Source organism: Neomonachus schauinslandi, chromosome 6 (assembly GCF_002201575.2).
Source record: "Neomonachus schauinslandi chromosome 6, ASM220157v2, whole genome shotgun sequence".
Taxonomy (NCBI): domain Eukaryota; kingdom Metazoa; phylum Chordata; class Mammalia; order Carnivora; family Phocidae; genus Neomonachus; species Neomonachus schauinslandi.
This window is the reverse complement of record NC_058408.1, coordinates 81331327-81357788: the sequence shown is the minus strand read 5'-3', so window position 1 is coordinate 81357788 and position 26462 is coordinate 81331327. Positions and strand designations below refer to the sequence as shown.

Genomic DNA, 26462 nt, shown 5'->3' with positions numbered 1-26462 from the left:
AACATACTCAGAGCACGTGAGAACATCACCGTATTCTTACAGCTCAACCAAAATTGCCGTCTGAAAAGGCTTAGTGCACCAGGTAACAGATATCAGGAACATCATACCTGTTCTATCCAAACTACTATCCCGTAAAATTAAGGATTTATTTCTTTTCTTGGTCTTCTTTCCTTTCTCCGTGGTTCTCCCAGCTTCGTGGACGCACTCCACATTAAACCACAGTGAGACGCTGAAGCCTTCCGACAGGTGGGGCCAGCAGTTCTGGCCCAGCAAGGCCAAGTGGACCGGGGCTACGTGCCAAGAGGAGAGCAGATGCTGGGGGCAACTTCCACTCTCGGCCTCTTTCCTGCTCCGGGAACTCCGTGCTCTTCTTAATAATCCCAGGGCCTTACTGTTTAGAATCCCAGGACCCTTTTGTGATGAAACGTCATTGCTTAAATTTGGAGTATGCAGGAGAGGGAAGGTTAAGTACTGGGAAGGGCTCATCATAATGTCGCTTTCAATAATTTTGAGAATACCCAGAAGAAGAAATTCCTAGAGAAAAGGAAAAATAAAGTGTTACAATTATGTACATAAGATGCACAAGGTACATAATAATTTTGAAATTCTGGTTATAAATGAAAGTCCAAGCATACCCACACACATATCAGCATTCCTAGTTAAATATCTTCCTATCTACCATACCATTAAAATGTTCATAAGATATGAAATAGAGAGTTTATTCTTAAAATGCTAATCTCTTGCAGTTAATTTTAGATTTAGGTGCTTTTTTGGTACAACCCTAAAAGTTATGAGTTGGTTTTAAGTTAGATATTAACTACAATAATTATATCCACAATAATTTCTATCAAAGAAAGATGTTTATTTCCTAGTAGGCTATAATTGCTTCTCTCAATTATTTTTAAGTGAGGGATAGAACCAGAGACCTTACAAATTCTCCAGATTCTGAATGATATTTATAGCATGACTGACTTCATAAAATTGAGTGGCTCAATACTTTCCAACTTATTTTACATGACTTTTCCCTAATCAAATAAATTTTCTTTCATCTGTTTTTGGTAACCAAAATAAGGGTTTTTAGGTTTTATTCATAAATTACAAATTTGGGGTTAAGTTGAAATGTAGAATTATAGAAAAGATAAGAGAGGAAAAGAACATTTAAAGAGAAAAGTAACGACTAAGGAGACAAGTAGAGAAGAGAAATTTAGTCCAATATCCTGCCTAGTGTATGCCCTACACAAAAAATAACAGCTAATGTTGATGATGATAATGAGAACTGCACTCAGGGAAAGTAAAAGAAACATTCCATAAATACAGTCACTTATCAAGTGTCTACATTAGTGTCTGTTAACCCTGTGTTCCACAGAACCTGTCAGGGTCCACAAGTTGGAGTAAGGTGGTGAAATGGGCAGGGCTCAGGAACATTCGACCTTGCTTCAGAGAAAGTATCTCTAAACTTTTCTGTTTTATTTGCTTATCCTTTAGTCAAAATTTTATTATAAAAATGAGTTTCTCAGCAAAGAACAGTTGAAAAGTCACTAAGCTACACCAATGGAAAGAAGTGATAGAAGATACCTGAAGGGTAGATAATAATTTTCTAAAAAGAGGATAATCCTTAAAATGGTACAAACTACTCATAATTAAGTTCTCTTTAGTAATCAAAATTATTTAGCATTTCTTAAACACTACGACTGGGGGTGGGATGAGGCAATGGAACTATGAGCCCAGTGATATGACTGGTTAGCCAAAACAGAAGTGAAACAGTTAAAATATGTGCAAATAATAAAATGATCGAGAACTTTACACATAATAACATGGAGTTGACTGCATAATAATTACCACATTAAAAGGGAGAGCTTAGTGATTTCCAAATCATTTTTAAAAATACTCTATTAGGTATCAGTGAAAAAAATTTTTAATTATAGCATATTTACTGTACAAGGAGATTTCTCCAGAAATATTCTCAAAAGAAGGGTTAGCTCTTCTGAACATGTTCTTGAGCTCATCAAAGATACCAAAAGATCCACCAACACTCTTTGGCATGCTAAATTAAAGAAAGATAGAGGGAAAAAAATTAAAGCCAATACATAATTAAAGGTTCCAGACAATTTCACTGAAAGAGATCAAATACTATTGTCACATCTTCAATGGATTATAAACAACTAATAATCCAAAAATGTGCTGAAAAAATAGCAATACGATTAAATGCAAACCAACCCACTGACAAAAAAAAAAAAAAACCACTTATCTTAAAGATTGGTTAATTCCCAGGAGAGGTATTATTTAAAGAAGCATAAATTAATACAGTATTTGTTTAAAAAGTTGACACTGTCAGTTACCATAAAATAGTCTGCTACCTTTTCATCTTGAAACTGTTTAAATTATAACTACTACTTTCTAAATTAGATAACATATATGTAAGTGTAAATATTAAAGATTATGAAAATACTTAAATATCACAAACAATTATTTTGAACACTTTCCTCATTCCATTGTGGGGTTTAGAATAAAATATAATGGGTAGTACATAAATTCATAGAACTTTTTAGAATAAAGTAATATTTGTAGCACACATTATAGTGTTCAAAGTATATTTATGCATTATCTCAGCTAATCCTCACCCAAAAAAGTCCTAAAAATGAAATATTATCTCCATTTTAGATATGACAGAAATAATCCTGATGTGCAAGCTGAGGACAGAAGCCCTGTTTCAGCATCATGTTTTGTAGAAGCGTGAACTGATGTGGTATCTGGAAAGAAACTCGCAACAAGACTACAAAATAGCATGGACTTTATCCTGTAAGTAACACGAGCCCATGAAAGGTTTTTGAGTAAGAACTATGAAAACTAGGAAATAAAGGAAAATAATTAAGTATTTCTCCTGCCTTTCCTTTATGAATTATACCTTAGAATAACCAAGTAGTTGATGAGAGCAAGTTTTAAGTATTCCAGCTTATCCAAGAAGATGAAATGACAGCATGTTACCATTTTGCAAGTCCCTAGGCTATGACCATCCATGGCTCCTAGCATCCCCCAAAGAGAGACAATCAGACATTATGTGCCTCTGACGGAGGCAGACTCCTGCCTGTAAGATATTCCGGTCAAAAAATGGAATCCGAATCTAATTAGGTTTCTAGATCTTACTGCCAATTAAAGGAAATATAAGATAGAGAGGATTATATTAAACAACCTCCCAGGGACATAATTGCCAAAATTCAGAATGCAGGAGATGCCTCATGATAGATGACCTGGCTTCTTCAACAACAAAAAAAAATGGCAAGGGGGTGGGGGGGAGTAGACATGAGATAGATCTGCTAATTGTAATGTATGAACCTAACTAGGACTCTGATTTAAAAAAAAAAACACTATAAATAAAGTGTTAGATAATCACAGGTTGGGGGATAAAGTAATATGATCAAGGTAAAGTGTATGTATGCGCTTAGACTTTTTTTTTTTTTTTCAGTTCAAAACTAGCAGGTTCCAGTTCAAAATGAGGGAATGAAGATATATATATTTATATAAATTTGCCTTTGTCTACTACTGCAAACCCACTGAACTAAAAGTACAGAATTACAAAAAGAAAGAAATTCATAACAGCAAAAAAAGTGGGGGAGTCAGTGAGCGCCAGGGGCACATCAGATTTAAAAATATTTCTTGAAGATGGAAGGGCAGAGAGATAAAAGAGAAAGCTGCAGCTTCGAATCTCTTTGAATTACAAAGGGGCTCCGAGAAATGGAGAGCCCATCTGTCTGTCTACATTCTGGAGAGGAAGTAAGGAGGGGGCTACAAATGCAGGGATTAATACAAGGTCTGTCTGCAAACACCTACCTCTTTCCTTGATTCTGAATACAGAGCACAGATAGCTCAGCTTTTACTTTTATGCCCCCAGCCTGATAACTGTTTAAAGAAACTCACTGGATTGCCAGGCAAAGGCTGAGATGGACCATGGGACATTAGCATCAGGCTACCAGGCATACATGTACAGTCTGCAGATGGGCCAAGTTGCTTCACCAAGGGGAAAAAATATGGGCTAAAAGAAAACTGCAATGGTATTCACACCAAGCCATGCATCCTGGCATTGGGCTGTGTTGCCTGGATGAAGGGATGACTTTCTCTTACACAAAGACACTATTCACTAGCCAAGCCCTATGTGTGGAGGACATATTTTTGTAATGTACAGAAAATGCCATATGAGGTAAGAGTAGCCCTAATGGCTCTCCCAAGTGAAGCTCTTTTTATTACAGTATTTGGGGAGCCTCTATCATCCACTGGTACATGCACACAGAGCTCTCCAGTGGATTGCCCATTCAGGGAAGATGCCAAATAGGAAAGCAAATTTACAACATTAACTCCAACAGCTTTCTTAAATAGAAATGGGCAAAACAGGTTCACAAAATATTTGAGAATCAGCAATATAAACAAGAAAAACCAAGATATAAAAGACAAACAATTTGATAAACTGACCCCAGAGAGAAAATAAGTAATTTAGGGTAGAGAAAATATCTTTCTAAAATGTTAATTACTAAATCCAGATATACTTAAGAAGATATTATATCCTTATATGTAAATGGAAAAGCCAGAAAACAAACAAAAAGAAGCTCTTAAATATTAAAAGATAACTGCCCGGGCGCCTGGGTGGCTCAGTCGTTAAGCGTCTGCCTTTGGCTCAGGTCATGATCCCAGGATCCTGGGATCGAGTCCCACATCGGGCTCCCTGCTCAGCGGGAAGCCTGTTTCTCCCTCTCCCACTCCCCCTGCTTGTGTTCCTGCTCTCGCTATCTCTCTCTCTGTCAAATAAATAAATAAAATCTTTAAAAAAAAAAAAGATAACTGCCAAAGTTAAAAATTGAACAAAAGGTTGGAATAGAATGGAAGAAATCTCCCAAAACATGGTACAAGAAGAGAGAAGTAGATAATGTGAGAGGAAATCTAAGACATATGCAAGATCAATCCAGGAAGGCCCAAGATTATAATTAGGATGTAAAAAAGAAGAGAACAGAAAGCGTGGAGAGAAGAAAATTATTTTTTCTTTGTGACTGTAAGTTACACCTTCCTAGATATGACACCAAAAGCATTGTGACAGAAGCAAAAACAGACAAATTGGACTTCATCAAAATAAAAAATGTGTGCTTCAATTATACACCACCAAGAGAGTGAAAAGATAAGCCATAGATTGGGAGAAAATATTTCAAATCATACATATCTGATAAGGGGCTTTTATCTAGAATATATTTAAAAATTCTTAAATTCAATGATTAAAACCACAAATTACCCAATTTCAAAATGGGTAAAGGATTGAATAGAAATTTCTCTAAAGAAATCCAAGAAAGATACACAGATGGTCAATGAGCACATGAAAATATGTATAACAACATTAGCCATCAGGAAAATACAAATCAAAACCACAATGAGAATAACATGGCAGGTCCACAAGGATAGATATAACCAAAAAGACAGGTCATAACAAGTGTTAGCAAGGATGTAAAGAAATTAGAATCCTCATATACTGCTGGTGGAATGCAAAATAACACAGCCGCTTTGGAAAACACTCTGGCTGTTCCTCATCTGATTATACACAGAGTTACCATTGGACCCAAAAGAAATGAAAACACATGTCCATGTAGAAACTAGTACATGAGTGTTCATAGCATTATTCGTAAGAGCAAATAAGTGGTGATGGTTGCAGAACTCTGCAAATATACCAAAAAACACTGAACTGTATATTTTAAATGGGTGAACTGTGTAGTCCACGAATTCTCTCTCAATAAAACTGTTATTAAAAGGTAATGTAAGGGGCACCTGGGTGGCTCAGTCGTTAAGCGTCTGCCTTCGGCTCAGGTCATGATCCCAGGGTCCTGGGATCGAGCCCCACATTGGGCTCCCTGCTCAGCAGGAAGTCTGCTTCTCCCTCTCCCACTCCCCCTGCTTGTGTTCCCTCTCTCACTGTGTCTCTGTCAAATAAATAAATAAAATCTTTAAAAAAATGCTATAAATCTTAAAAATAAGGTAATGTAATAGAATTTCTCAGAGCTAAGCTAGAAATAAGTCTTCAGATCTAAAGGACCCACTAAGTGTCTACCACAATAAATATAAACATACCCATATACTAAATAAGTAAATGGAGAAGGAAAAGCTTTTCTTTACTGTATAATCACAATTAATAAATATAAAAGGAATAATGGAAATAGAAAATCACTATTTGGCAAATACCACAGTATTAACAATTTCAGTCAAGAATCATCAATGGGTGCTGAGGATTAGTGGGTTCGAGTATGATGAAAAGAAAATATTTACATAATCTCAAGTTATCTCCCCACATGATACTTACTAATTATAAAGAGAAAACAGTAACTTTACAAAGGAGAAACTCGGCAAGACATCACCTTAACCAAATGATCACAGTAATAAGATATGGACATCAGGAACCACAATATGATGCACCGTGAAAGGCACAACGTCACTTATGAGGTCTGTTTGCCAAAAATGCATCACTCGAATTTAATCGTGAAGAAACATCTGACAAACCTGAATTAATGTTTCATGTACGTTAGACTTCTCCAACTAAAATCGAAGTTTCTATTATATGTTGCCATATTATATATTCATTATGAATTCCTCAAATGTCTATGAAAGTACAGAGTGGAAAGTGGCACTCAATGTCTGATAAAGCAGGAACACCATACTTAGACTGGGGAATAGTCCTTGCAAGACCACTTCTGTGTACATGACCCTGAACAACTCACTCAATCCCTTGGAATCTAGACAGTCCTCTCTATAAAATCAAGATACTTACACTATGTCTATCGAACAAAAGAGATGATGCATATAAAGCTACTTTTGAAATCACAGGGCACTATGCCAATGGAAGTCATTATTATCAACTCTTCATTTCACATAACAACAAAATAATTTCAAAGCTATTGTGTAAAACTAACAGTTTCAACGCACCTTGAAAATCAGAATCAGCCTGCGTTAAAATACTCAAGAACCCTCCTAAAAGATTTTTCACAGTTCCCTGAAGATTAAAAAACAAAACATAAGAAATTAAATTTCTTACCTCATGAAAGCATGAAGCAACTGTAACGTCATAATAAATGATTTGATACTCTACTGTATATACATATATAAATATTTTCAAGTAACTGGGAAGAAAGCTATGTGTGCAATTACATACTTTTCATTTTCTTTTTTTTAGGTGGTTTATACATTTATTTTTTTCATACTGTTTTGGTTTTCTGGTTTTTCAAAAACAATGACTATATATTAAGTGTAATTTACAAAATATTGCCCATTCTCAGAAATATACAAGGATTAGTTAGCCAATGACATTTTTTATGCTGCTTTAGAGAACAATGGAATTAGAAGATTTTTAGAATACCACTTGTACATAAAAACATATCTAAGGTATTATAAAAGATAAATAATCATCTCAAATAATTTTCAGACAAGTTGGGTTCTAAATAAGGAAATGAGTGATTGGGGCATGTGTGTGATAAATATTCACCACATTTAACTAAATGCCTCTTTTACCTGTTGCATGAGTAGAAAAATATTCTTTTCCTTCTGTCTGATGATTTTCAAAAAACTCTCAAATACATGGGCAAGTACATCAAGTTTGGCTTTACCAGTGGAAAGCAAATTTAATTCCAGCATACAAATCTCAGGATATATTATTTCCCCTTCAGTGAGGTTTTCAAGCAAGTCCTTTGGGCTGCTTAATGCACTGAAAACTTCTGCTTCAGGCTTCAAATCTACACCTGAAAGAGGAAAAGAAAAGATGATTTTTATTCCCTAAACACTGAATAAACATTTCAAATCTCACTTAACATTTAGGAGATCTTGTGGCAAAGTGCTCTTTATAAGAAGATTCTCACACAGCCTTTTCCTACAAGGCGACTTTTCATTACAATAAGTATCCTGGATAATCAAGTCTTGCGGATATTTTGAAGATAAATGAGTAGCTTAAAAGTAATTTTGATATCTTCAATAGAATTACAAATATCAACAGTAACTTTTATAGACATGTGATACAGATTTAACACATTTTCTCTGACACAAGTGGGAAAAAACACTATCCCAAACCTTCTGACCCCAGAATACTTTTTTTTTTTTTAAAGATTTTATTTATTTATTTGACAGAGAGAGACACAGCGAGAGAGGGAACACAAGCAGAGGGAATGGGAGAGGGAGAAGCAGGCTTCCCGCGGAGCAGAGAGCCCGATGTGGGGCTTGATCCCAGGACCCTGGGATCATGACCTGAGCCGAAGGCAGATGCTTAACGACTGAGCCACCCAGGCGCCCCTGACTCCAAAATACTTAAATCACAGACTAGTTCATTTGCCTGCTCAGATCTCTGTGAAAATAATAGGTTCGGTTATTGGTTGGAGGAATTCTATACTTTGTCTTCCTCATAAGCGAGAAACAGACAGACACTGTCATGGAATATTACATTTTGGAAAATTTGACTGATGTGCTCTTAAAAGTGACTGCTGTGCTGTTTAAAAAATGTTCATGTAGTTAAGAAATTTATAAATGTCTACACAGACCATCAGCAAACCTATAAAAAGGAGGAAGTCTGTCATTATAAAATGTCAGTATACTGATAAAACCTACACCATTGAACTAATATTTTTTCAAAAGCACTTGTTCAGAAGGTGGGGGTGGGAGGAGATGGAGGAAGGTGGTCAAAATGTACAAACTTCTAGTTACAAGATAAATAAGCACTAGGGATGTAATGGACAACATGAGGACTACAGTTAACACTGCTGTGTGATACATAAGAAAGTAATCAGCAGAATAGAACCTAAAAGTTCTCATCACAAGGAGAAATTTTTTCTTTTTTTCTTTTTTACTGTACATATATAAGATGATGGATGTTAACTTATACTATTGTGGTCATCATTTCATAATATATGTAAATCAAACCATCATGCTGCATACCTTAAACTTATATAGTGATGTATGTCAATTATTTCTTAGTAACACTGGAAACAAACAAAAATAGTTTCATAAATCAAGTAAGCTAGATGAATACGTGTGTGTGTACATATACATATATACATATGTAGATTCTTTCAATTTGTGCCTGCGCTTTTGTTCTTTTCACTCTCTTTATTATATACAAATGAACAAATACTTGCTATGGGTCCATCAAGCCCTTCTGTTAGGACATCCGTGATTATGCCTTCACGCAATGGGAAAGAGAAAACAGACTGAGGAAGACAAGCTGCTGGAAACTTAGTGAAGACTAGCAGTACTGGGACGGTCATAAGGTCAACATTAAAAAGATGGAGCCTTCCAGAAAGCTCTTGGCTCCAATCAACCCATCTATTCTGTTCTACCCAAGTTTTAAACCCAGAGACAAAGGATCATGTGCAATCCTAGGGACGGGTTGGGTTGCAGTAAGCTAAGAAGAAATCTGTGCTGCAGCATCCTTGGATGTCACAAAAAGATGTCTGTATTCCTTATATTAATCAATCTTTATAACAAACAGCCTGAAATGCCCTTCCTGTCAGTATCTGTCTGGATAGTTTTTTTTTTTAATTTAGGCCTCAATATAAACCAAACATCTTCAGTGAGGCCTTCTCTGACCACCCAATCACTATCACATCGCCCTGTTTTATTTCTTCATATTGTTCACTTCTGACACCTCCTGTTTGTTTTTTCTACTGGAGTATTGATGAAAGCAGGGACTCTCTCTACCTTGTATTCTCAGGCATTCAGCCAATGTTGGCAATAACAAAATATATCTGTTTTATGTTGACTATATTATAAACGCCAGAATCTATTGTCAAGATCAAATAAGATCAAAGCAATGCACTTTTTAAATTGCAAGGCAATACAAAATTCTAAAGTGGTATTACTGTAACCATTTTGCTAATTAATAATCTGATTTGCAAATCCAATCACAAGTACTTCAGTGATATTACCATCATCTCGGGTTTCACTATCCTCAGGATTGCTCTCACTGTCTGCTTCATAGCCTTCTTCTTCGACCAAAAGTTTGAGACTACAACACTGGGAGTCCTCAGCTTCTTCTGAAAAATCACCAGGTTGGGATGACAATTCTTCTTCAGATTGATGACTCTATAAGATCAGTGCAATTAGAAGGCAAAAGTTGTAATATTTGCTCATATTTAGTAATAGAATGTTTATTACTCAAAAATCATTTTAAGGGGGCACCCAGGTGGCTCAGTCGTTGAGTGTCTGCCTTTGGCTCAGGTCACGATCCCAGGGTCCTGGGATCGAGCCCCGCATCGGGCTCCCTGCTCGGCAGGAAGCCTGCTTCTCCCTCTCCCACTCCCCCTGCTTGTGTTCCCTCTCTCGCTGTCTCTCCTCTGTCACATAAATAAATAAAATCTTTAAAAAAAATCATTTTAAGGACAGCTTCAGTGTTTTCTTTAAGAAAAAAAAACCTCAGGAATCAATATGAAGCACTATAAATTATGAAATTCACACAGCAAAAATTTCCAGAATCTCTCAATTTTATTAACACCTCAGAAATGGGGGTCTCTAACAGATGAAGCTATAGGTCATTTCAGTTTTACTGAAAAAGAAGTCTATGAAATTTCACTCTAGTTATACAATAGGAAATGACTAAAAACCACAATGAGGTGGCATTACACTTCTTACAACTTAATGCTAGCAAATAAATACTATTTTTACACATTTGTTCATGGAAAAAGATTTTTCCATAGGACTTTTATAAATAAAATGTTTCATAAATTAGATAACCAGAGGAGACATAAAAATTGTTCAAAGGGATTAATTTTAAGATTTCAGAATCCAGTTGTTTATATACAAGCATTTCAGAAATCGAGAGTTTCAGCATTAACTTCTGGTGCAATATCCTGCAGCATGAAATCTTCCTTTTCTTATAAAAATGCTACCAATATCTTCACTTTGGAACACATTTTCACTGAAAGCATCTCAGAGTACTTTATCACTGTAACATTAATAAAAGGTAGAATAAAGTAGTATTTTAACATTTTCCAGTAAACCAATTGATTCAGGAATATGATAAAGGCATCAGTTGCTATTTCAGTAAGTTTTTTCAAGTTATGACAAACAGCAACATAAAATATTGTGGCAGAAGATTATAAAATGTCATATATATGGCTAGACTGTGAAATTAAAAGAGAAGTTACATAGAGATAAAGGACAGTTTTACTAAGAACTTACATAAAGATAAAGGACAATTAAGGGTAAAAGAAACATAAAAGAAGAGGGTAGTGAACTAAATATACACATACAGTTTCAAGAAAAAAATTAAAATAGTTCTTTTAGAAAAAAATGTTAACTTAAAAACTATGACTGCTAATTTCTATGCAAGTACTAGTCATTTTTGTATTGAGTGATTTAAAATTAAAATACAAGGTTCTGGAAATTTAACTGTACCAATATAGGATCAGAAAAGATACCTGAGTCATCACCATTCCTGAATTATCATTTAATAAACTATCAGTTACATGTAAGACTTATCAAATTAAATAATAAATTTCTGTCTCCCTGAGAATAACTCTTAGTAAACTGCCAGATTAGATGAAAAAAAGCACGTCACGTTGCTCTCCTGTTTTTTACGAGATAGGGCACTGAGTAAATACTATCCATCCCACAAGATGGAGATATGACCTCCAGAACTCACCTGACCAAATCCTGGCCCATGTGTTCTAACCACATTCATCAGGGCCCTAGGCCCATCCCACATACGTCTGCCTCTGCTAGTCATACCCAAACAACACAATTGGATCGTATCCATACCTTCTCAGTCATAGCATCATGGTGTTCAAAATCTGCTGAATGATTCCCCAGTGCGACTCGAAGCAGGGCATCAAATAAAGGCTTTGCTAATTCTGTTTCAATCACCTTTGACTGGGAAAGATGGTCCCTCATTTCAAACAATATGTTTTCCACAGACAAGTTCTAAGGTAAAATAAAGGATACTAAGAATATTAATAACATGCTTTAAAAAAATTAAACAGTGACAAAATAAATAATATTTACTTAATAAGGAGAAAGCTAGTCCATTTATTTGCAGTAGATATGAAATTAAAAGGACTATAAATATCTAGCTCTTATACAAATACCTACTGTTACAATTCATAGTAACATTTTATTTATCAAATGCTTCACTCATCTTATTTCATTCTGAATTTCAATGGATCACAAATTAACTGTATCAAACACAAAAAAGATTAGTTGAAACTTCAGAGTTTTGATTAACCATCTCTACATTTTACAAATGCCTTATGCTTACAGATTCTGTAAGACTCTAAGAAGTAGACTCTAAGGCTGCTTGCCTATGTCCCTACATTAGGGGATGAGGCCAAAAGATGGATATGAAGCTGACTTCTCCCTTTAAGGAATTCCCTCAGTCCAGTGTAAGAAACAGATACATGTAGACAAGGTATGATGATGACCACACTAGAGCTATAAACAAAGTTCTCGGAGAAACAAAAAGAGAGAAGGTGCCTGAGAGACCTGCCAAAAGTGTCCCAGGGGAGGGTTGTATGAGATGGACAATGAAGAACAAGTAGTAGACAGCAGGCCTAGAGGCAGAGGGAGAGAGTGTGCTAGGCAGAAGAACACGTCCAGAATAACAAGGAGTGGCATCTTGAGAAGCAGCCGTCTAGCTTAGTATGGTTGATGGGCAGCATGGTGAAGAATGGCAGAACATGAAGCTAGGCAAGGAAGTGAACACAAGACACTAAAGGGCTCTGTATGCTATCCTAAGGAATTTGGATTTTTAACTGTGAGCAATGTGGAGACATCAAGATTTTTTAGATAGGAGGAAATAGGGAGACAGGAACAGCAGTAGGGAGAGCCTGCTGGCTGACCAACAGTTAGTGATGAGTTATTAACAGGGGGTCTATCATATTTGAAGTTTTCTTAGAAGCAGGGCCTGAAACTGAGGATTCCTTTTTCAGCTGAGAAATGTTCTCAGGAAAAAATCTGTAAGGTCGTGAGGGAAGCAGAATATATTGCAGGGGGGTGGGGGGGGGCGGAAATCCAGGCAAAAATGTGGTTTCAGAATAAATTCTTGGCTCCTGCCTAATTCCATGGGAAGCTTTGGAGCCTGAACTGTACCACAAAGACTGTCCCCACTCCACAGAGCTATATCCAGCCATCACTGGCTATAAGCATCCTTCCCAGGCATCTATAGAAGGGGCGTCTCCCATGAGCTAACGGCAATCCTTGGGAGATAACTCAGATGTGAGTCCTGGTAGCAAATGGCAGACGGGTGTATCAGCTTGGTAAAGGGGATCTGAGCAGGGCACCAAACAGCATCACACTGAGATTATAAAGTCTGAACTTTGAAACACAAAGTCCATTATTACTCATCTGACACATGATGCGTATCTAATGCCTTTTAGGATTGGTAACTTCGACACATGTGGATTTTGCATTCCAAACTAAACTATAAGCTTCTTGAGGGCAAGAACTGGGTCAGGTACTCCTCCGTCCTCCACAGTACCTGGTACTGTGCTACGCATACAAGAGCTTCTCAAAACTTAGACTCTTTGGAAAAACAAAATGACAATAGTTTTATGTTAGAACTTTGAAATAAGTAAATACATATGTATAAAGCTGAACAAAGGACAAGTTATTACCTGATTAGGTAACTCTAATTCCATCTTTTGCTGACTAGCTCTGGTGCTATGAAGACAAATGGCCAGAAGGGCTTCCAAAAGTCGTATGCTCTGAAGTGATGTCTCACTTTCTCGACTCGTAAATATCTTTGCTTCCTCAGGAGCAGCTTCAGTAGCTGAAATATGTCCCACATTTATGGAAGAAATATGCTGTGACTCTAATTTACTTACACTGTCAGCACTCTTGTTTAGACTACCCAGCTCTGATGGTGTGGGGCTTCTTTTTACAGTTAAAGATAATAAATCTTCCTTCATGGTGATCTCAGATTGAGAAGTTCTACTTATATCTTGGTTTTCATGGACATTTAGGCCTCCTTCCCTTTTCCCTTGCTCCTCTTCATGACTTCTGAACAGTTTCTGTATGATCATAAATATTAATTTATGGCAAGCCTGGAAACCACCAAGCCTGTAAAACTGTTTCTGGAAAACAGGACTCAACATGTAGATCCAACGACACATGGACCAAATATCTGCTGCTTGGTGCATATGTTTGGGAGAAGGCAAGACCAGGCTCTCGGGAGATAAACATGGCGGCATATGATGTAAAGGTTCACTCGCTGTACTGTCATAGCCAGAAGTATCTTCTGAATCATTGGCTGACTCTCTATCAGATTCCGCTTCCTTACTTACACATAAGAATGCCACACAGAGGAACAGGTTTATCATGTTGATATGAACATCCTGGTTAACAGACTTCCGTTTCTTCGGATAGGCTTCTTTGAGACTGGCATAAAATTTGCTAAGACTCTGAGGAGAATCTGAGTAAGCTTGCTGGTTACGAAAAGAAGTACCTACATTTAAAGATGACAATTCCTTCTGTTTGACGTCTATCCCATCAATACCTGGAATTGAAGAATCTTTTTGTTGTTCCCCTAGGCTGATTATCAGAGTTTCAAATGCTTTTAGGGAATGACTTCGAATACCATCTAAATAATTTAATTCAATTATTTGATTTACTCCATTACAACTTAAAAACAAATCTCTTATTACCCTGTGAGAGAAAAAAAAATACACAAGATTTTACATATAGAAACATCATTTATAGATAGGTACATATACTATTTAAATATGTCATTGCTCCATGTGGTATATACTAAACACTAATCTAATTCGTCAATTATCTGGCTGGTGTTCTTCATTAGAGCAGGATCTCAAATTACTTTCTAATTACTTTCACATACATCCCTCTTCAAACACTGCACATATGACTCTAGCATCATTTAGAAGGAATGGATTACATGCATCCCAAGCTAAATGAAGCAATTCGGGAAAGAACACTTTTCCCCAAACGGCAGGTTCTGTATAAATTCTAAATGCCACAACCACCTCCACACTTGAGATGGACAAACTCTGAAAACAGGCAGGCATGTGTGTGTCCATTTGTTTGTTTGCCTGATGGTTTATTCAGGACTTTTTATTTGTTTTACATCTGCACCTCATAAAGGGAAGGAACCAAACTACAGGTCTGAAGATTTTCAGCTCTGTCTCTGGTGAGTCTCATGGGTCTGGATCACTGGAATCAGAGTAGTAACTAATATAAGTGAGCTCAGCAAAGATCCAGGTTGTCCACAAATACGCCAAAGAGTTACAAAACTTGCAAATCAAAGTCAGTTCTATTTAAACAATGTGAGAATGTCAGAAATAAAAAAAAATTGCAAAGATAATGATAATAGGTTATATTTTATTATGTTTTTGAAATGGTATACACATTAATTTGAAAGACCAGACTACCAAAAGCAAGCTTTTTTTATGTAATTAATTTTTAAGTACCAGACTTGACAATTGCAAAATCTGAAAAACTCACTGGTAGAATTCTAAGTAATTTTAATTTTCTTCTTTTTGCTTATCTGTATTTTCTATTTTTATATACATTGTGTATATAATACATGTAAATGTGGTATTTAAGAAATCATGATCCCCTTAAATCTACTGCCTTGACAAATAATTATCATTTTAGGTATGTGTGTATTTTACAAAGTTGTAAATAAGTGGGTGATATTTTTAAATTTGTATGTTTTATTGATAAAATATTATAAGTACTTTCTCATGTCACAGCATGATCTTCGTATACATCATTTTTAATGGCTAATAATATTCTGTCAAGTAAATATAAATTAATTAATTTAACCTTGCCCCTGCTATTGGATATCTGTGTTGTGTCCATCTTTCCCCTCAGAGGTATAGTTAAAACTTTTTTTCCACTGAGAAATTAAAATCAATAGCTCTATGCTCTTCTCTATACCCACTCCAGGAAACTGAAATAAATAAATAGATAAATAGATCAAACAATCCATAAATGAAGGTAAAGCAAACTCTGACATGGAATGGGAACACTTTTTGTTGTTAAACTAAAATTAAATCCTAGGAAAGAATAATGGGGAAAGACAGTCAAAAGCATACAGTAAGGAAAAGGTATCTGCACACGTGCACACATACAAACCTTGATTTAAGCAGAGTAGGCAGAGTTTTTAAATAAATCTGAAGCACTTCCTGAGGCAAACACTGGTCATGATGGCTACATACATGAGTCGGGGCTGACGTGATGCTAAGGTGTTGACAATGATGTGCTAATTGAACGCCTCGCTGGAGCACAGGATTAAATACGGAATTATACAGTTTCCACTGGACAACTACATTGCTTTTCTGGATTAGGCTGCAGATGTGATTTGCAACCTGTACACTACGTAACCTGTCTTCTTCAAAAACAAACTTCTGATAAGCCTCTAAGGCATCCCATTTCCACAGCAAGTCTTCAGATCCACTGCTGGGCAAGATCCCTTGAAATCTGTAGGAAGGGCTGGACAGACTTGGGGAAGGTGCAGCATCACATGAGTTTCCCTGCAGTGTCTCTTCTAATTTGGCCAGTTGATCAGGGTCAATGGTACAAATATTGCAAGTTGCTTGTTTAATTTTTTGCGGTGTCTCAGCTCCTCCTAACTGATCCAAAATAAGCTTGTTAAGGATATTCAATATATGCTGCTGAAAATGCTTCAGCGCAGGCAGCTGAAAAGCATGGAGCAAAGGGATGATTACGGATTTGGGATCCATGCAACAGCATATTCCGACGTTCTGGATGCCCGACAGAATCTGGACACAGGTGCTGCTCAAGGAAGCCTGCTGGAGTAAGCGTAAGCACTGATGAGCGCACACCGCGATACAACAGCACCGCTCGGGATAATGAACGTCTCCATCTGCAGTCTCTTCAAATGGGTTTTTGGAAACCTGGTTTTTAAAAGCCGAAACCAGGAGACCTGAGAGGTCTCTGTGGTGGTGCATAAAGTGAGAATATTCACATCGTCGGTGCCTTTTCCTTGTACACATTGAATGATGAAGTTGCTCTGATTTCACTTTTTTGACAGTGCTCATGATTTTCATCACACTATTTATGAGGGCTTTCAGATGTTCTGAGGCCTCAGTGGGAACTCCCTCTCTTAAAACCAGCCATTCCATTTGAAGAACGGCTGTTTCAAATAAATTGAATCCATGGTGCTGAATGAATTCTTGAACCAAATCCATGGCTTGACTGAAGAAGAAGGGATTGGAAGCTGCACTTTGAAGACAACAGATCAGGATCTGCAGAACCCCTTCTAGAAGCTCTGGCAAAAGAAGGGCTCTATGACGATACTTCGAAAACACAAAACCTTCTCGAACCTCCTGTAGTGTTCTCTTCTGTCTTGGTGCGAAGGGGTCAGGCTGCTTTTCTAGGCAAGTTCTAATTTTTAAAGCTGCTCTCAGCAATTCCGTTAAATTTTTCCTAAGATTTTCCGGCATCATCTCTGCAGTACTAATATCTACTGACATAAGATGCAACACTGTTCGAAAAAGCATCCGTTGAACCAAAGCCACCGGTTCTTCAGTCCAACCTGTAGAAAGCATCTGACTCTCCAAGTTGTCACTTAGATTACAGCAGTCCCCAAAGCCTGTTAGAAATTCAGTCAGTGTGGGCACTACAGTGGCTGCCAGAGCAGAATTATGATTTAAGGTCATGTCAAACTTACAAACTTTCTCTAATAAAGATAACAAAACATGACATAAGTCAAAAGGAGAATTATTCATGTGACTGATAATAGACAAGGCAGCTGGCTCACTCAAAATGTCACTGTTTGACTCCTGTCTTGGAATAATCTCCTTGGAATTTTCCAAAGCCATTGTGTCAGGAGGAGTCTGTTCTTTGGTTGATAAGTGGTCAAGTTTAGCTGTAAGGTGGTCGTCTTTAGGAGACTGTGTTGCAAAATGCTGTAGCAGACGGGGCCTTCGATGCTTATTCATCGCTATGCTCTTGTCATCTGAATTGGCTTCTGAGTCTGAGGTGGAGAGCCGTGTCTTTCTTGCATCTCTTATCGAATAGCGGTGGGTAGTTTTATGCTGCCGTCTGCTTTTTCGAAAAATGTTTACTTTTGCAGAAACCTGACCAGATAGGGCACTTCCTTCTAAATATAATTTTTCCTGAGTAGATCTTTGTGAACTTGAGTTCTTTTCTTTGGTCAGGATTATATCAGCTGAGAATGATAGATTAAAATCTGATAAGATAAAGAAAGAAAATTTACAACACCTTAATATGTTTTCAAACTCAATTGGTAGAGGTGATTACTCTCTTATTTATCTTCCACTTTAGGAGCTTTCCCTCAGTGTATTTATCCTGGGCTGATTTCCTTTAGCTATTTGTTATGTCTCTGGATCACTCCCCCCCTACGCTTACTCTTCTCATGCTATGTACCAGGTAGCACCGGTTCAAAGGATACAAATTGATTTTGAAAACAACAAAGGAGAACAAAATTAGGGATATAAATCTGATTTAAAACCATACATTGCATTCTGACATCAACATAAGAGACTCTAGATTATCTGGGATTTAGCACTACTGTTCACACCATTTTACAAATCTCCTCTAATAGGGCCATTAATTAAGAAAAGGAGTATATTATAGTCTCAAAAATAGCATTTATTTTATAGCCCTGATATAACTTAAGAACTTTAAGATGTTCCAAAATTATTTTAAAATCATATAAGAGATACCAACTGTTCTCCAAGATTGAGGTTAAAATAGAGTTTTTCATTCAAAATATTTACTGAATGTGCCACACACTGAACTAGGCACAGGCATCCCTGTTGCATCCTCAGTGCCTAGAACCTAGGACCTGGAACATGGACCACATGCAGTATCTATTTCTTGGGGAAATGAATAAATCCTCCTTACTAATTAAAAAGTTAGCAAAATCAGTCTTTTCCTTTGCAATACTACATAGTAAGATCTATGTGAAAAATATAGTTGCAATTTAGAATGAATAAATAATCTATAAATAAAAGATCTGTGCCTTAATTAAGAGAGGAAGGGGAGAAATTAAAGAGTCTGACAAATTCTACCTACACAAAAGATGCAGGCAATGAAGATAACTTTCCCAAAAGAACGCTAATCGGATATCTTAAGTGAGAAACAATTTGTGAATTCTACAAATTCAGAAGAAAATGAGAGCAGAGTTAGTGAATCAACAAATAAGCAGGATAACAATATTACAAGACCTTAGATAATCCCCTAAAAAGAGAGCGCCTTATCAGAAATGTATTAAAAATGCATATATGGTGTTGAACTACCAGATAGAAGGATTTATGTTAACCTGAGATATCGTGAAACATCTCACAATTCACATATCCCAGAAATGGTCAAGGGGAAAACTGTTAAACTGTTAATTCCTCCACTGAAACATTCAAACTAAGTTTCATATACCTAATATGATATAGATATATATGTGTGTGTGTAATTTAAAATTTTTTTTCAAAATGAGATACTAAAACTGTGTTGACCTTAAGTGTAATAATTCTATCCAGCCTTGAAACAAAATATTACTTCAAATTAATCCCTTCAAAGAACATAAAAAAAAAACTAAATTGCAAAAGTCATCAGTAGTGTACTGGTAATAAAAAGCAGACTTTTTTTTTTTTTTTTTTTTTTTTTTTTAGAGAGAGAGAGAGAGCACAAGCAGGGGGAGCGGCAGGTAGAGGGAGAGAGAGAAGTAGGCTCCCCGCTCAGCAGGGAGCCCGACGTGGGGCTCGATCCCAGAACCCTGGAATCATGACCTGGGCTGAAGGCAGCCGCTTAACCGACTGAGCCACCCAGGTGCCCCAAAAAGCAGTCTTTAAAATAAGCGAAGGAAGGGCACCTGGGTGGCTCAGCAGATTGTCTGCCTTTGGCTCAGGTCATGATCCCAGGGTCCTGGGATTAAGACCCACATGCTGAGCAGGGAGCCTGCTACTCCCTCTCCCTTTGCCTCTCTCTCTCTCAAATAAAAATAAAATAAAATAAAATAAGCGAGGAGCTTTCATTTCTTTCTTCAAACTTTCCACTATCCATTTCTCTGATGGGGTCACGCACCTAGATTGACTCCTTCTGCTAAGTGTTCTGCTTCTTCATATATTTTCTGATCATTGTTATATTTGAATAATCCCCTAAGAAGCACCATGGTTTTTGTATTATTAGCAGAAATAAAAATGCATCTGCCTAAAGAATTTCTCCTGTCAAGTATCATGCTAATATATACTGTTCTGAATTTGAACTGTATCAACTATTAAGGTAGAAGGAACTTTTCCATGGTACTTCTTTCCCCAGTGGAATTTTGATAACACAAGTGATGTGATAAAAGAAACATACCTGCTGCCTTTTCTTCTTGAACAGGTATCTTCCATACCAGTGGAAGGAGTGATAGAAGTAGAGTAAGGAGTTCTTCTCTACATGTCAATGCCTGTATTAGAAACAAAGCAATCCTTCATGTTCTGAGGTCATGAGACACATAATTCCTAGTACCTTGTCTTAAATTGAACCAAAAAATCCCTTTTCTTGAAAGGTTGCATTTGAAAAGCTAAGAGTCAAATTAACCTATCTTAAATCCAATTAAAGTTGTGGTACTTCTCAATTTATAAACCTTTCCAAGGACAGAAGAATGTAAGAGTATTTGACGGTATTTAGCACATTCTTGCTGATTTTTCCCAAAATAGCTGTTATTACCACCATGCACATGGCAAGAATTTCTCATCGCTGAAAAAACAAATTTGCTAGGTGAAAATGAAAAGTTAAGCCCTATTAATTAGCAAACCAGTAACATGAAGTTACTAGAAAAACAAAATCTTCATGCAGTTAAATGTAAAACTCAGAGAACACAATTTTAAAAAGAGAAATTGACATTATTAATAAATGATATATATATATATATATATATATAAAGAGAGAAAGACTTATTAGTGAAGATAATCTAATAAATATGTATTGACTGCACACTACGTCCACAGCACTTACTGTCTTACCCTTTCTGGAGGATATGGTCCTGGAGAAGGTCCCCTCATTTGGTCCATAAAATACATACACACAAACAGTTAAAGAACAATAGAAGGCATGTAGTATAAGTCAGTACCTGGGTGTGGTACAGATATTCAGTTTAGGAGTTCAGGTAAAGGAGCGATCATTACCAGTTAGAAGTGTGGAAGTGGGACTGGAGCTAGAGAGCTAGACTGGGACACTGGGGACATGGGTGGTCAGGGAATTAGTGACAAATCAAGTTTAAGTTCCTCATTTCAGTCAGTGCAGAAGAAGTCAGAGTAATATAATCAGATTTGCTTGTTAGAAAGACCACTCTAGCCACTGTATAGAGGACAGAATTGGGGTGGGAAGGGAAAGGGATTGATCAGTGTTAGAGGCAGGGAAACAATAACCCAGATGACAGAGAATGATAAACGGAAGTGCTCTACAGTAAAATTGAAAAGGAAACATTTTTGAGAAACTGCAAGGAAGAACTGAAATGACTTGCAGTTGATTATCTATGGAGCGTAAGGGGGAAAAAAAAGATCCGCAAGAACTCAAAGAATTCTGTTTTAGGCAACAAGGTGACTAATAATGTCCTCACCAAGATAGGAAATTTAGGAGTGGTACTAGGTTGGGATAGAGATGATGGATCTATTGTTTAGACATATTAAGTCTGAGGTATCTGTGGGATATTCAAATGGAGAGAGCTTTTTAGTCAACAGTTGGATATATAGATTTAGAGCTTAAGAAAAAGATGTGAAGTACATAAAAAGACTTGGGAATCACTGGGGCAGAAGTCAAGGACACAGATTTCCTAAGGAGAGAATGCAGAATGACAAGAGAGGACAGATGGGAATGGAGCTCTGGAGAGCAATACTTCAAGAATGAAGAATGGTAGTGCTGGTGAGAAGCCTGCCAAGGAGGCCGAGAAGTAGCTCCCCCAAAGAGATGTAGAACAAGAGAAATCAAGGGAAGAGAGCCGTTGGGAAAGAAGAAAGCCAACCAGGTCAAGAGCTGTTGTTCTTTAGTTGTCTAAGATAATGGCCGTAAAGCATCTGTCAAGTAGAGGGTCACTGGCAACCTTAACAAACTCAGTATTAAGGTAATGATAAGGATACAAGTCAGATTGCAGTAGGCTGAAGAGCTGAAAGGGAATGAGAAAGCAGGGACACAGCACTCAGACTATTCCTTCTAGTGCCCTGGTTATGAAAAGGCTGAAAATACGTCAAAAGTAAAATCTGAGCTTCTTTTCATGCTTAGAAGACCCTTCATGACGTGATTCCTACTGACTTGTCCAGTTTCAACTCCCACCACCAACCCTGACCCATCCCCACATGTCCAGCTCTGAAGGGTTTCCTGAACACCACGGGTCAGGCATTGCCCTTGCAATTCTCCACCATCATCTTCCAATCTGCCAAATGCCAACTCATTCTTCAGGCAAGTCTTAGTTCCTCTGTGGAGAGACTTCTCTAATCCCCCCTCAGCAAGTTAGAGATCACGTTCCTGATTGACTTCTGGTACAGCAAACAACTTGCTGAACTGTTCATGTCTGAATGCCAGTTGTCCTCCATGATTCAACAAATATTTATTGAGCCCCTACCATGTGCCAGACACTTTGGATGGAGTGGTGAACAAGGAAGACAAAATTCGCCTTCTCACAAAGCTGACACTCTAGCAGGGGAGATGGAAAATAATGGGTACAAATAAGACAATTTCATACAGAATGCTGTGCTATGAAGAAAATTAAACAGGACAGGGATTATAGAGTGACTAAAAGGAGGACATTTAGATAGGCTGTTCAGGATGGGCCACTTGAGCAGATACTCAAAGAGAAGAAGGAATCCATGCAAAGATTTGGAGGAAAAGGGCTCCTAGGAAGTACACAAAGGGTCGGGAATGGGCTTGGCTATTTCACAGAACAGCAAGCCGGCCAGTGTGGCTGGAATAGAATGGGGGGAGTGCCAGGAGATGAGGCTTGAGGGCAGAGGTTGGTGACGTGGTGAGTGCCAGATCTAATGTGGCCTGTGGGCCATGTGAAGGAGTTTGGATTAATCTCTATTAGGATGGAAAACTTTTCCAAACGTTCTTCCCAGTCCTCTCTCAGAGCATGGACTCCTGGGCCCAGGCCCTAGTCCTTAGCAATCACCCCTCTTTCTTGACACCCAATGCCTAGTACAGAGTTGGATGATAATGTTATCGGCATGAATGACTTTAAATTCTGGATGCATAGTCAAGATTATTTCCAAGGGGCCTATTTCCATGTGCTTTTACCTCAAAATTAGGAAGACTAAAGATGTCTGGATAACATTTCCATGTACAGCTCATACTCAGTATGTACCTCGACATTTTTAAAGATGCCAGCAAAATGTATATGGTCTTTTAAAAAATGTAAACCAATTTTGGGCACACCATTCCTGTAGAGTCCTCCTGATCTGAGTCTATATCTTTGTCAGATGAACTAATAACATTCTAACAGAGCTTGTGGAAACCTTAAGAGTATGTGAAGTGCCCCAGCCCTTGCTCCGCAACAGTACACTGGCAAATCGTCATTGCTACGCGAATAGGCATTCCTGCCTCCCAGCCTCTGCATGATGCATGGTCTGCAACCTTTCTCACTCCTTCCACTTAGCTAGGGGGGCCCTCACTACCTTCAAGGCTCAGCTGGCAAAACCTCTTTTGTGAAGCTTTTTCTCTCACACCAACCCAAGTTTACTGTTTCCCCCCACCCCTCAGGACTTCATGCCTGTGCCCCCATTTCACCAAGTGGATTCGTTCTTGGAAACCACAGGCCTTTCAAAAGAATGAAACTGAAGCATTTTGGTTTTTGCCACTCCTGCTGGAATTGCAGTTCTGAGGAGGACACCACTTGTCTCCCCGTGGCCCAATATAACAGTGAGTGAACAACTCTTGACTTCATTAAATCACAATAATTTCTAAACAATTCATCATTGGGGAACCTCTTGATATTCCTCTGGATCCATTACTTTTTTAGGTATTGCATGTTTCCAGATTTACTTATCCTTTCAAGTTCCAAATAAACCACAGGAATCATTCTATCCCTTTGCAAGTCAGAAAATCTTTTTCTCTTATTTGTGGGCATCCTGGTAAACTAGAACTTGCAGTCCTCTATTTCACCCCAAGCTCTGTTTTTTCTCTCCCAAGGTCCTAATTAGTCACAGTGTCCAGAGGAATGGGGTGCTACTTCATGTCAACAAGGAGAAAGTTCTCAATATGCCATATTTGGCAATATACACCTACACAGATTCCTGGCTATTCCTAGACTGTCCAATCTATAGAAATCACACCACTCTTTGCTTAATACTTACATTTTTATGTTTCTCCTCCTCAGGGAAAAGGACAGCAACATGCCTTTTTAAATTCCCCAGCAATAATAAACAGTAAAATCACTCTCACTCAGGTGGTAATTTTTTAGCGCAATTTAAGAAACATATTTTAGGTACCTACCAGGTGTCAGGCACTTCCTTTCACAGTTCAAGTAATGGTGACAGGATGGGAGAGGAAGGGCAAATGAGTCAGGGGAAGGGCTGAGATGCAAGGCAGACGGATGTCCAGGAAGCTGCAAAGGCAGGGGGGAACCAGACCAGTGGGGTTCAAGGACCTCAGGACGACAGGCTAAGCTTAGTGCTTGGACTGGATTCAGAATGTGATGGAAGACGACTGAAGTTACTTTAATTGGTATTAATGATACTACTCTAAATCAGCATTTTGACATGTTAATTAAATTTAATGTTCCAGATGTAAGCAGAAATATGTGTGTTAAGTCCTTTATTTCTTCTATCAGAATTTTATAATTATTTCTAATGTACATGTGTAGACACACACACATATATATAAGAACATTTCTTCATTAGTACTGTAAACAGAATCTTTTTTCTTTTATTTTCCAGCTATATAGCTGTGGCTAAAGGAAACAACGATCTTTTGGATTTTTCTGTATGTATCACTTGAAGAACGGTATTTTTATTTCTCCATCTTTCTCATATTTTAGCTGTCATTACCTTCATGATCCACTTTACTACTGTGTGTTTTTAAAACATGAAAACAAACAGAAATAGTCATAAAGAGTTATTCTTATGTTGATTCTATTGTAGAGCTTCTTCCTAAAAAATATTACTGGTTTTTCTACTCTTTGTATATGGCACCCTCTATTCTTAATCTATTTTGTGAGTTTTTGTTAAGAATGGATTAATTTCATCAAACGTTTTTGATGTCTCAGTAGAGCTAAATGTACTGCTTTTTCCCATTGATGTCAAATATTATGCTCAGAGTTCTTCTTGAATTATAACAGGGGTGGCAACCTGTTTTTGTAAACATCCAGAGAGTAAACATCTTTTGGCTTTTTGAATCATATATGGCCTCTGTTGTACATTCTTCTGTTTCTTTTAACGACCCTTTAAAAACTCAAAAACTATTCTTAGCTTGTGGGCTGTCCAGAAACAGATCACTCACAGCAGGATTTGGGTCTGCAGGCCCCACTTCGCCCAACCAGTCCCTGTTGGCTTTCTCCTCCTCCCAGCAAAGCAGGGTTATAAACTGGCTGTATTTCTCTTTGTTAGGACTCCAGAAAGACTTTAAGTGGTACCTAGTAAAACCTATCCGCTAGGCAAAAGTACTACCTAAGAATCTTGTGGACATTACTCCACACAAACTTTACATGCCCGAAGTAGAGAGGTCTGTCTCAAAAACAATTATAGATGTGGCTTTTGGGGGATGTGGCGGACTCCATTAAAATTCAGAGGAAACCCATAACATTTTTAAAGAAAGTTGTATTATTAAAAAATACCAGCAGCTTGGACTAAAAGGAACAGAGACAATTCAAAATGTATAGAGACCACTGGGCCCTCACTTTTCTACAGGTGTGAAACAGAGTAAGAAAGCTGCACTTTATAAGCTGTCTCTTAAGGAAAAGAGAAGACACCTCGGAGGATGGAGCCTAGAGCCCTGGAGAACCATGGATTAAGGAAGCACTCCCACAGAAGAGAACATTCCCTGCCCCAAGAATAGGGGTCAATGACATGCCTGCCAGGAGCTCAGTGGATCAATCAGTGACTGCTACATGCCTCTGGTCACTTTCCTTTCTTTTTCTCTCTCTCTTTTAAGATTTTATGAATTTACTTGACACAGAGAGAGAGCACAAGCAGGAGAGCTGCAGGCAGAGGGAGAAGCAGGCTCCCCGCTGAGCAGGGAGCCTGATGCGGGGCTCGATCCCAGGACCCTGGGATCATGACCTGAGCCGAAGGCAGCCACTTCACCAGCTGAGCCACCCAAGTGCCCTGGTCACTCTCCTTTCTGAATACAAGTATCTAGTGTGTTAACTTGTCCCTACTCATCACTGTATATGGGTGAGTGTGGCTTTTGTGTTCACAAGTCTCTCAATCAAGAAGAGTTGTAACCAAAGCACTGCACCTGGAAGCCTCACCTGCATGCAGAACTGATACATATCATGAGATCAGAAACTTCAAGCCTGATGCCATGATGGGACGATACTTTGAGGGTCCTGT

At 37.8% G+C, this 26462-nt stretch overlaps 1 protein-coding gene across 1 annotated transcript in view; it reads right to left on the bottom strand.

Annotated features, from left to right (window-relative positions):
- LYST (lysosomal trafficking regulator) overlaps positions 1-26462 on the bottom strand; it is a 162873-nt gene that overhangs the window by 102341 nt on the left and 34070 nt on the right. The window contains exons 4-12 of the mRNA XM_021696219.1: positions 20296-20386; positions 16090-18169; positions 13611-14640; positions 11761-11922; positions 9930-10086; positions 7531-7757; positions 6949-7015; positions 1935-2044; positions 108-534 (exon numbers count right to left, since the gene is read on the bottom strand). Of these exons, the coding sequence (XP_021551894.1) occupies positions 108-534; positions 1935-2044; positions 6949-7015; positions 7531-7757; positions 9930-10086; positions 11761-11922; positions 13611-14640; positions 16090-18169; positions 20296-20386 (4351 nt within the window). The remainder of the gene's footprint in view (positions 1-107; positions 535-1934; positions 2045-6948; positions 7016-7530; positions 7758-9929; positions 10087-11760; positions 11923-13610; positions 14641-16089; positions 18170-20295; positions 20387-26462) is intronic.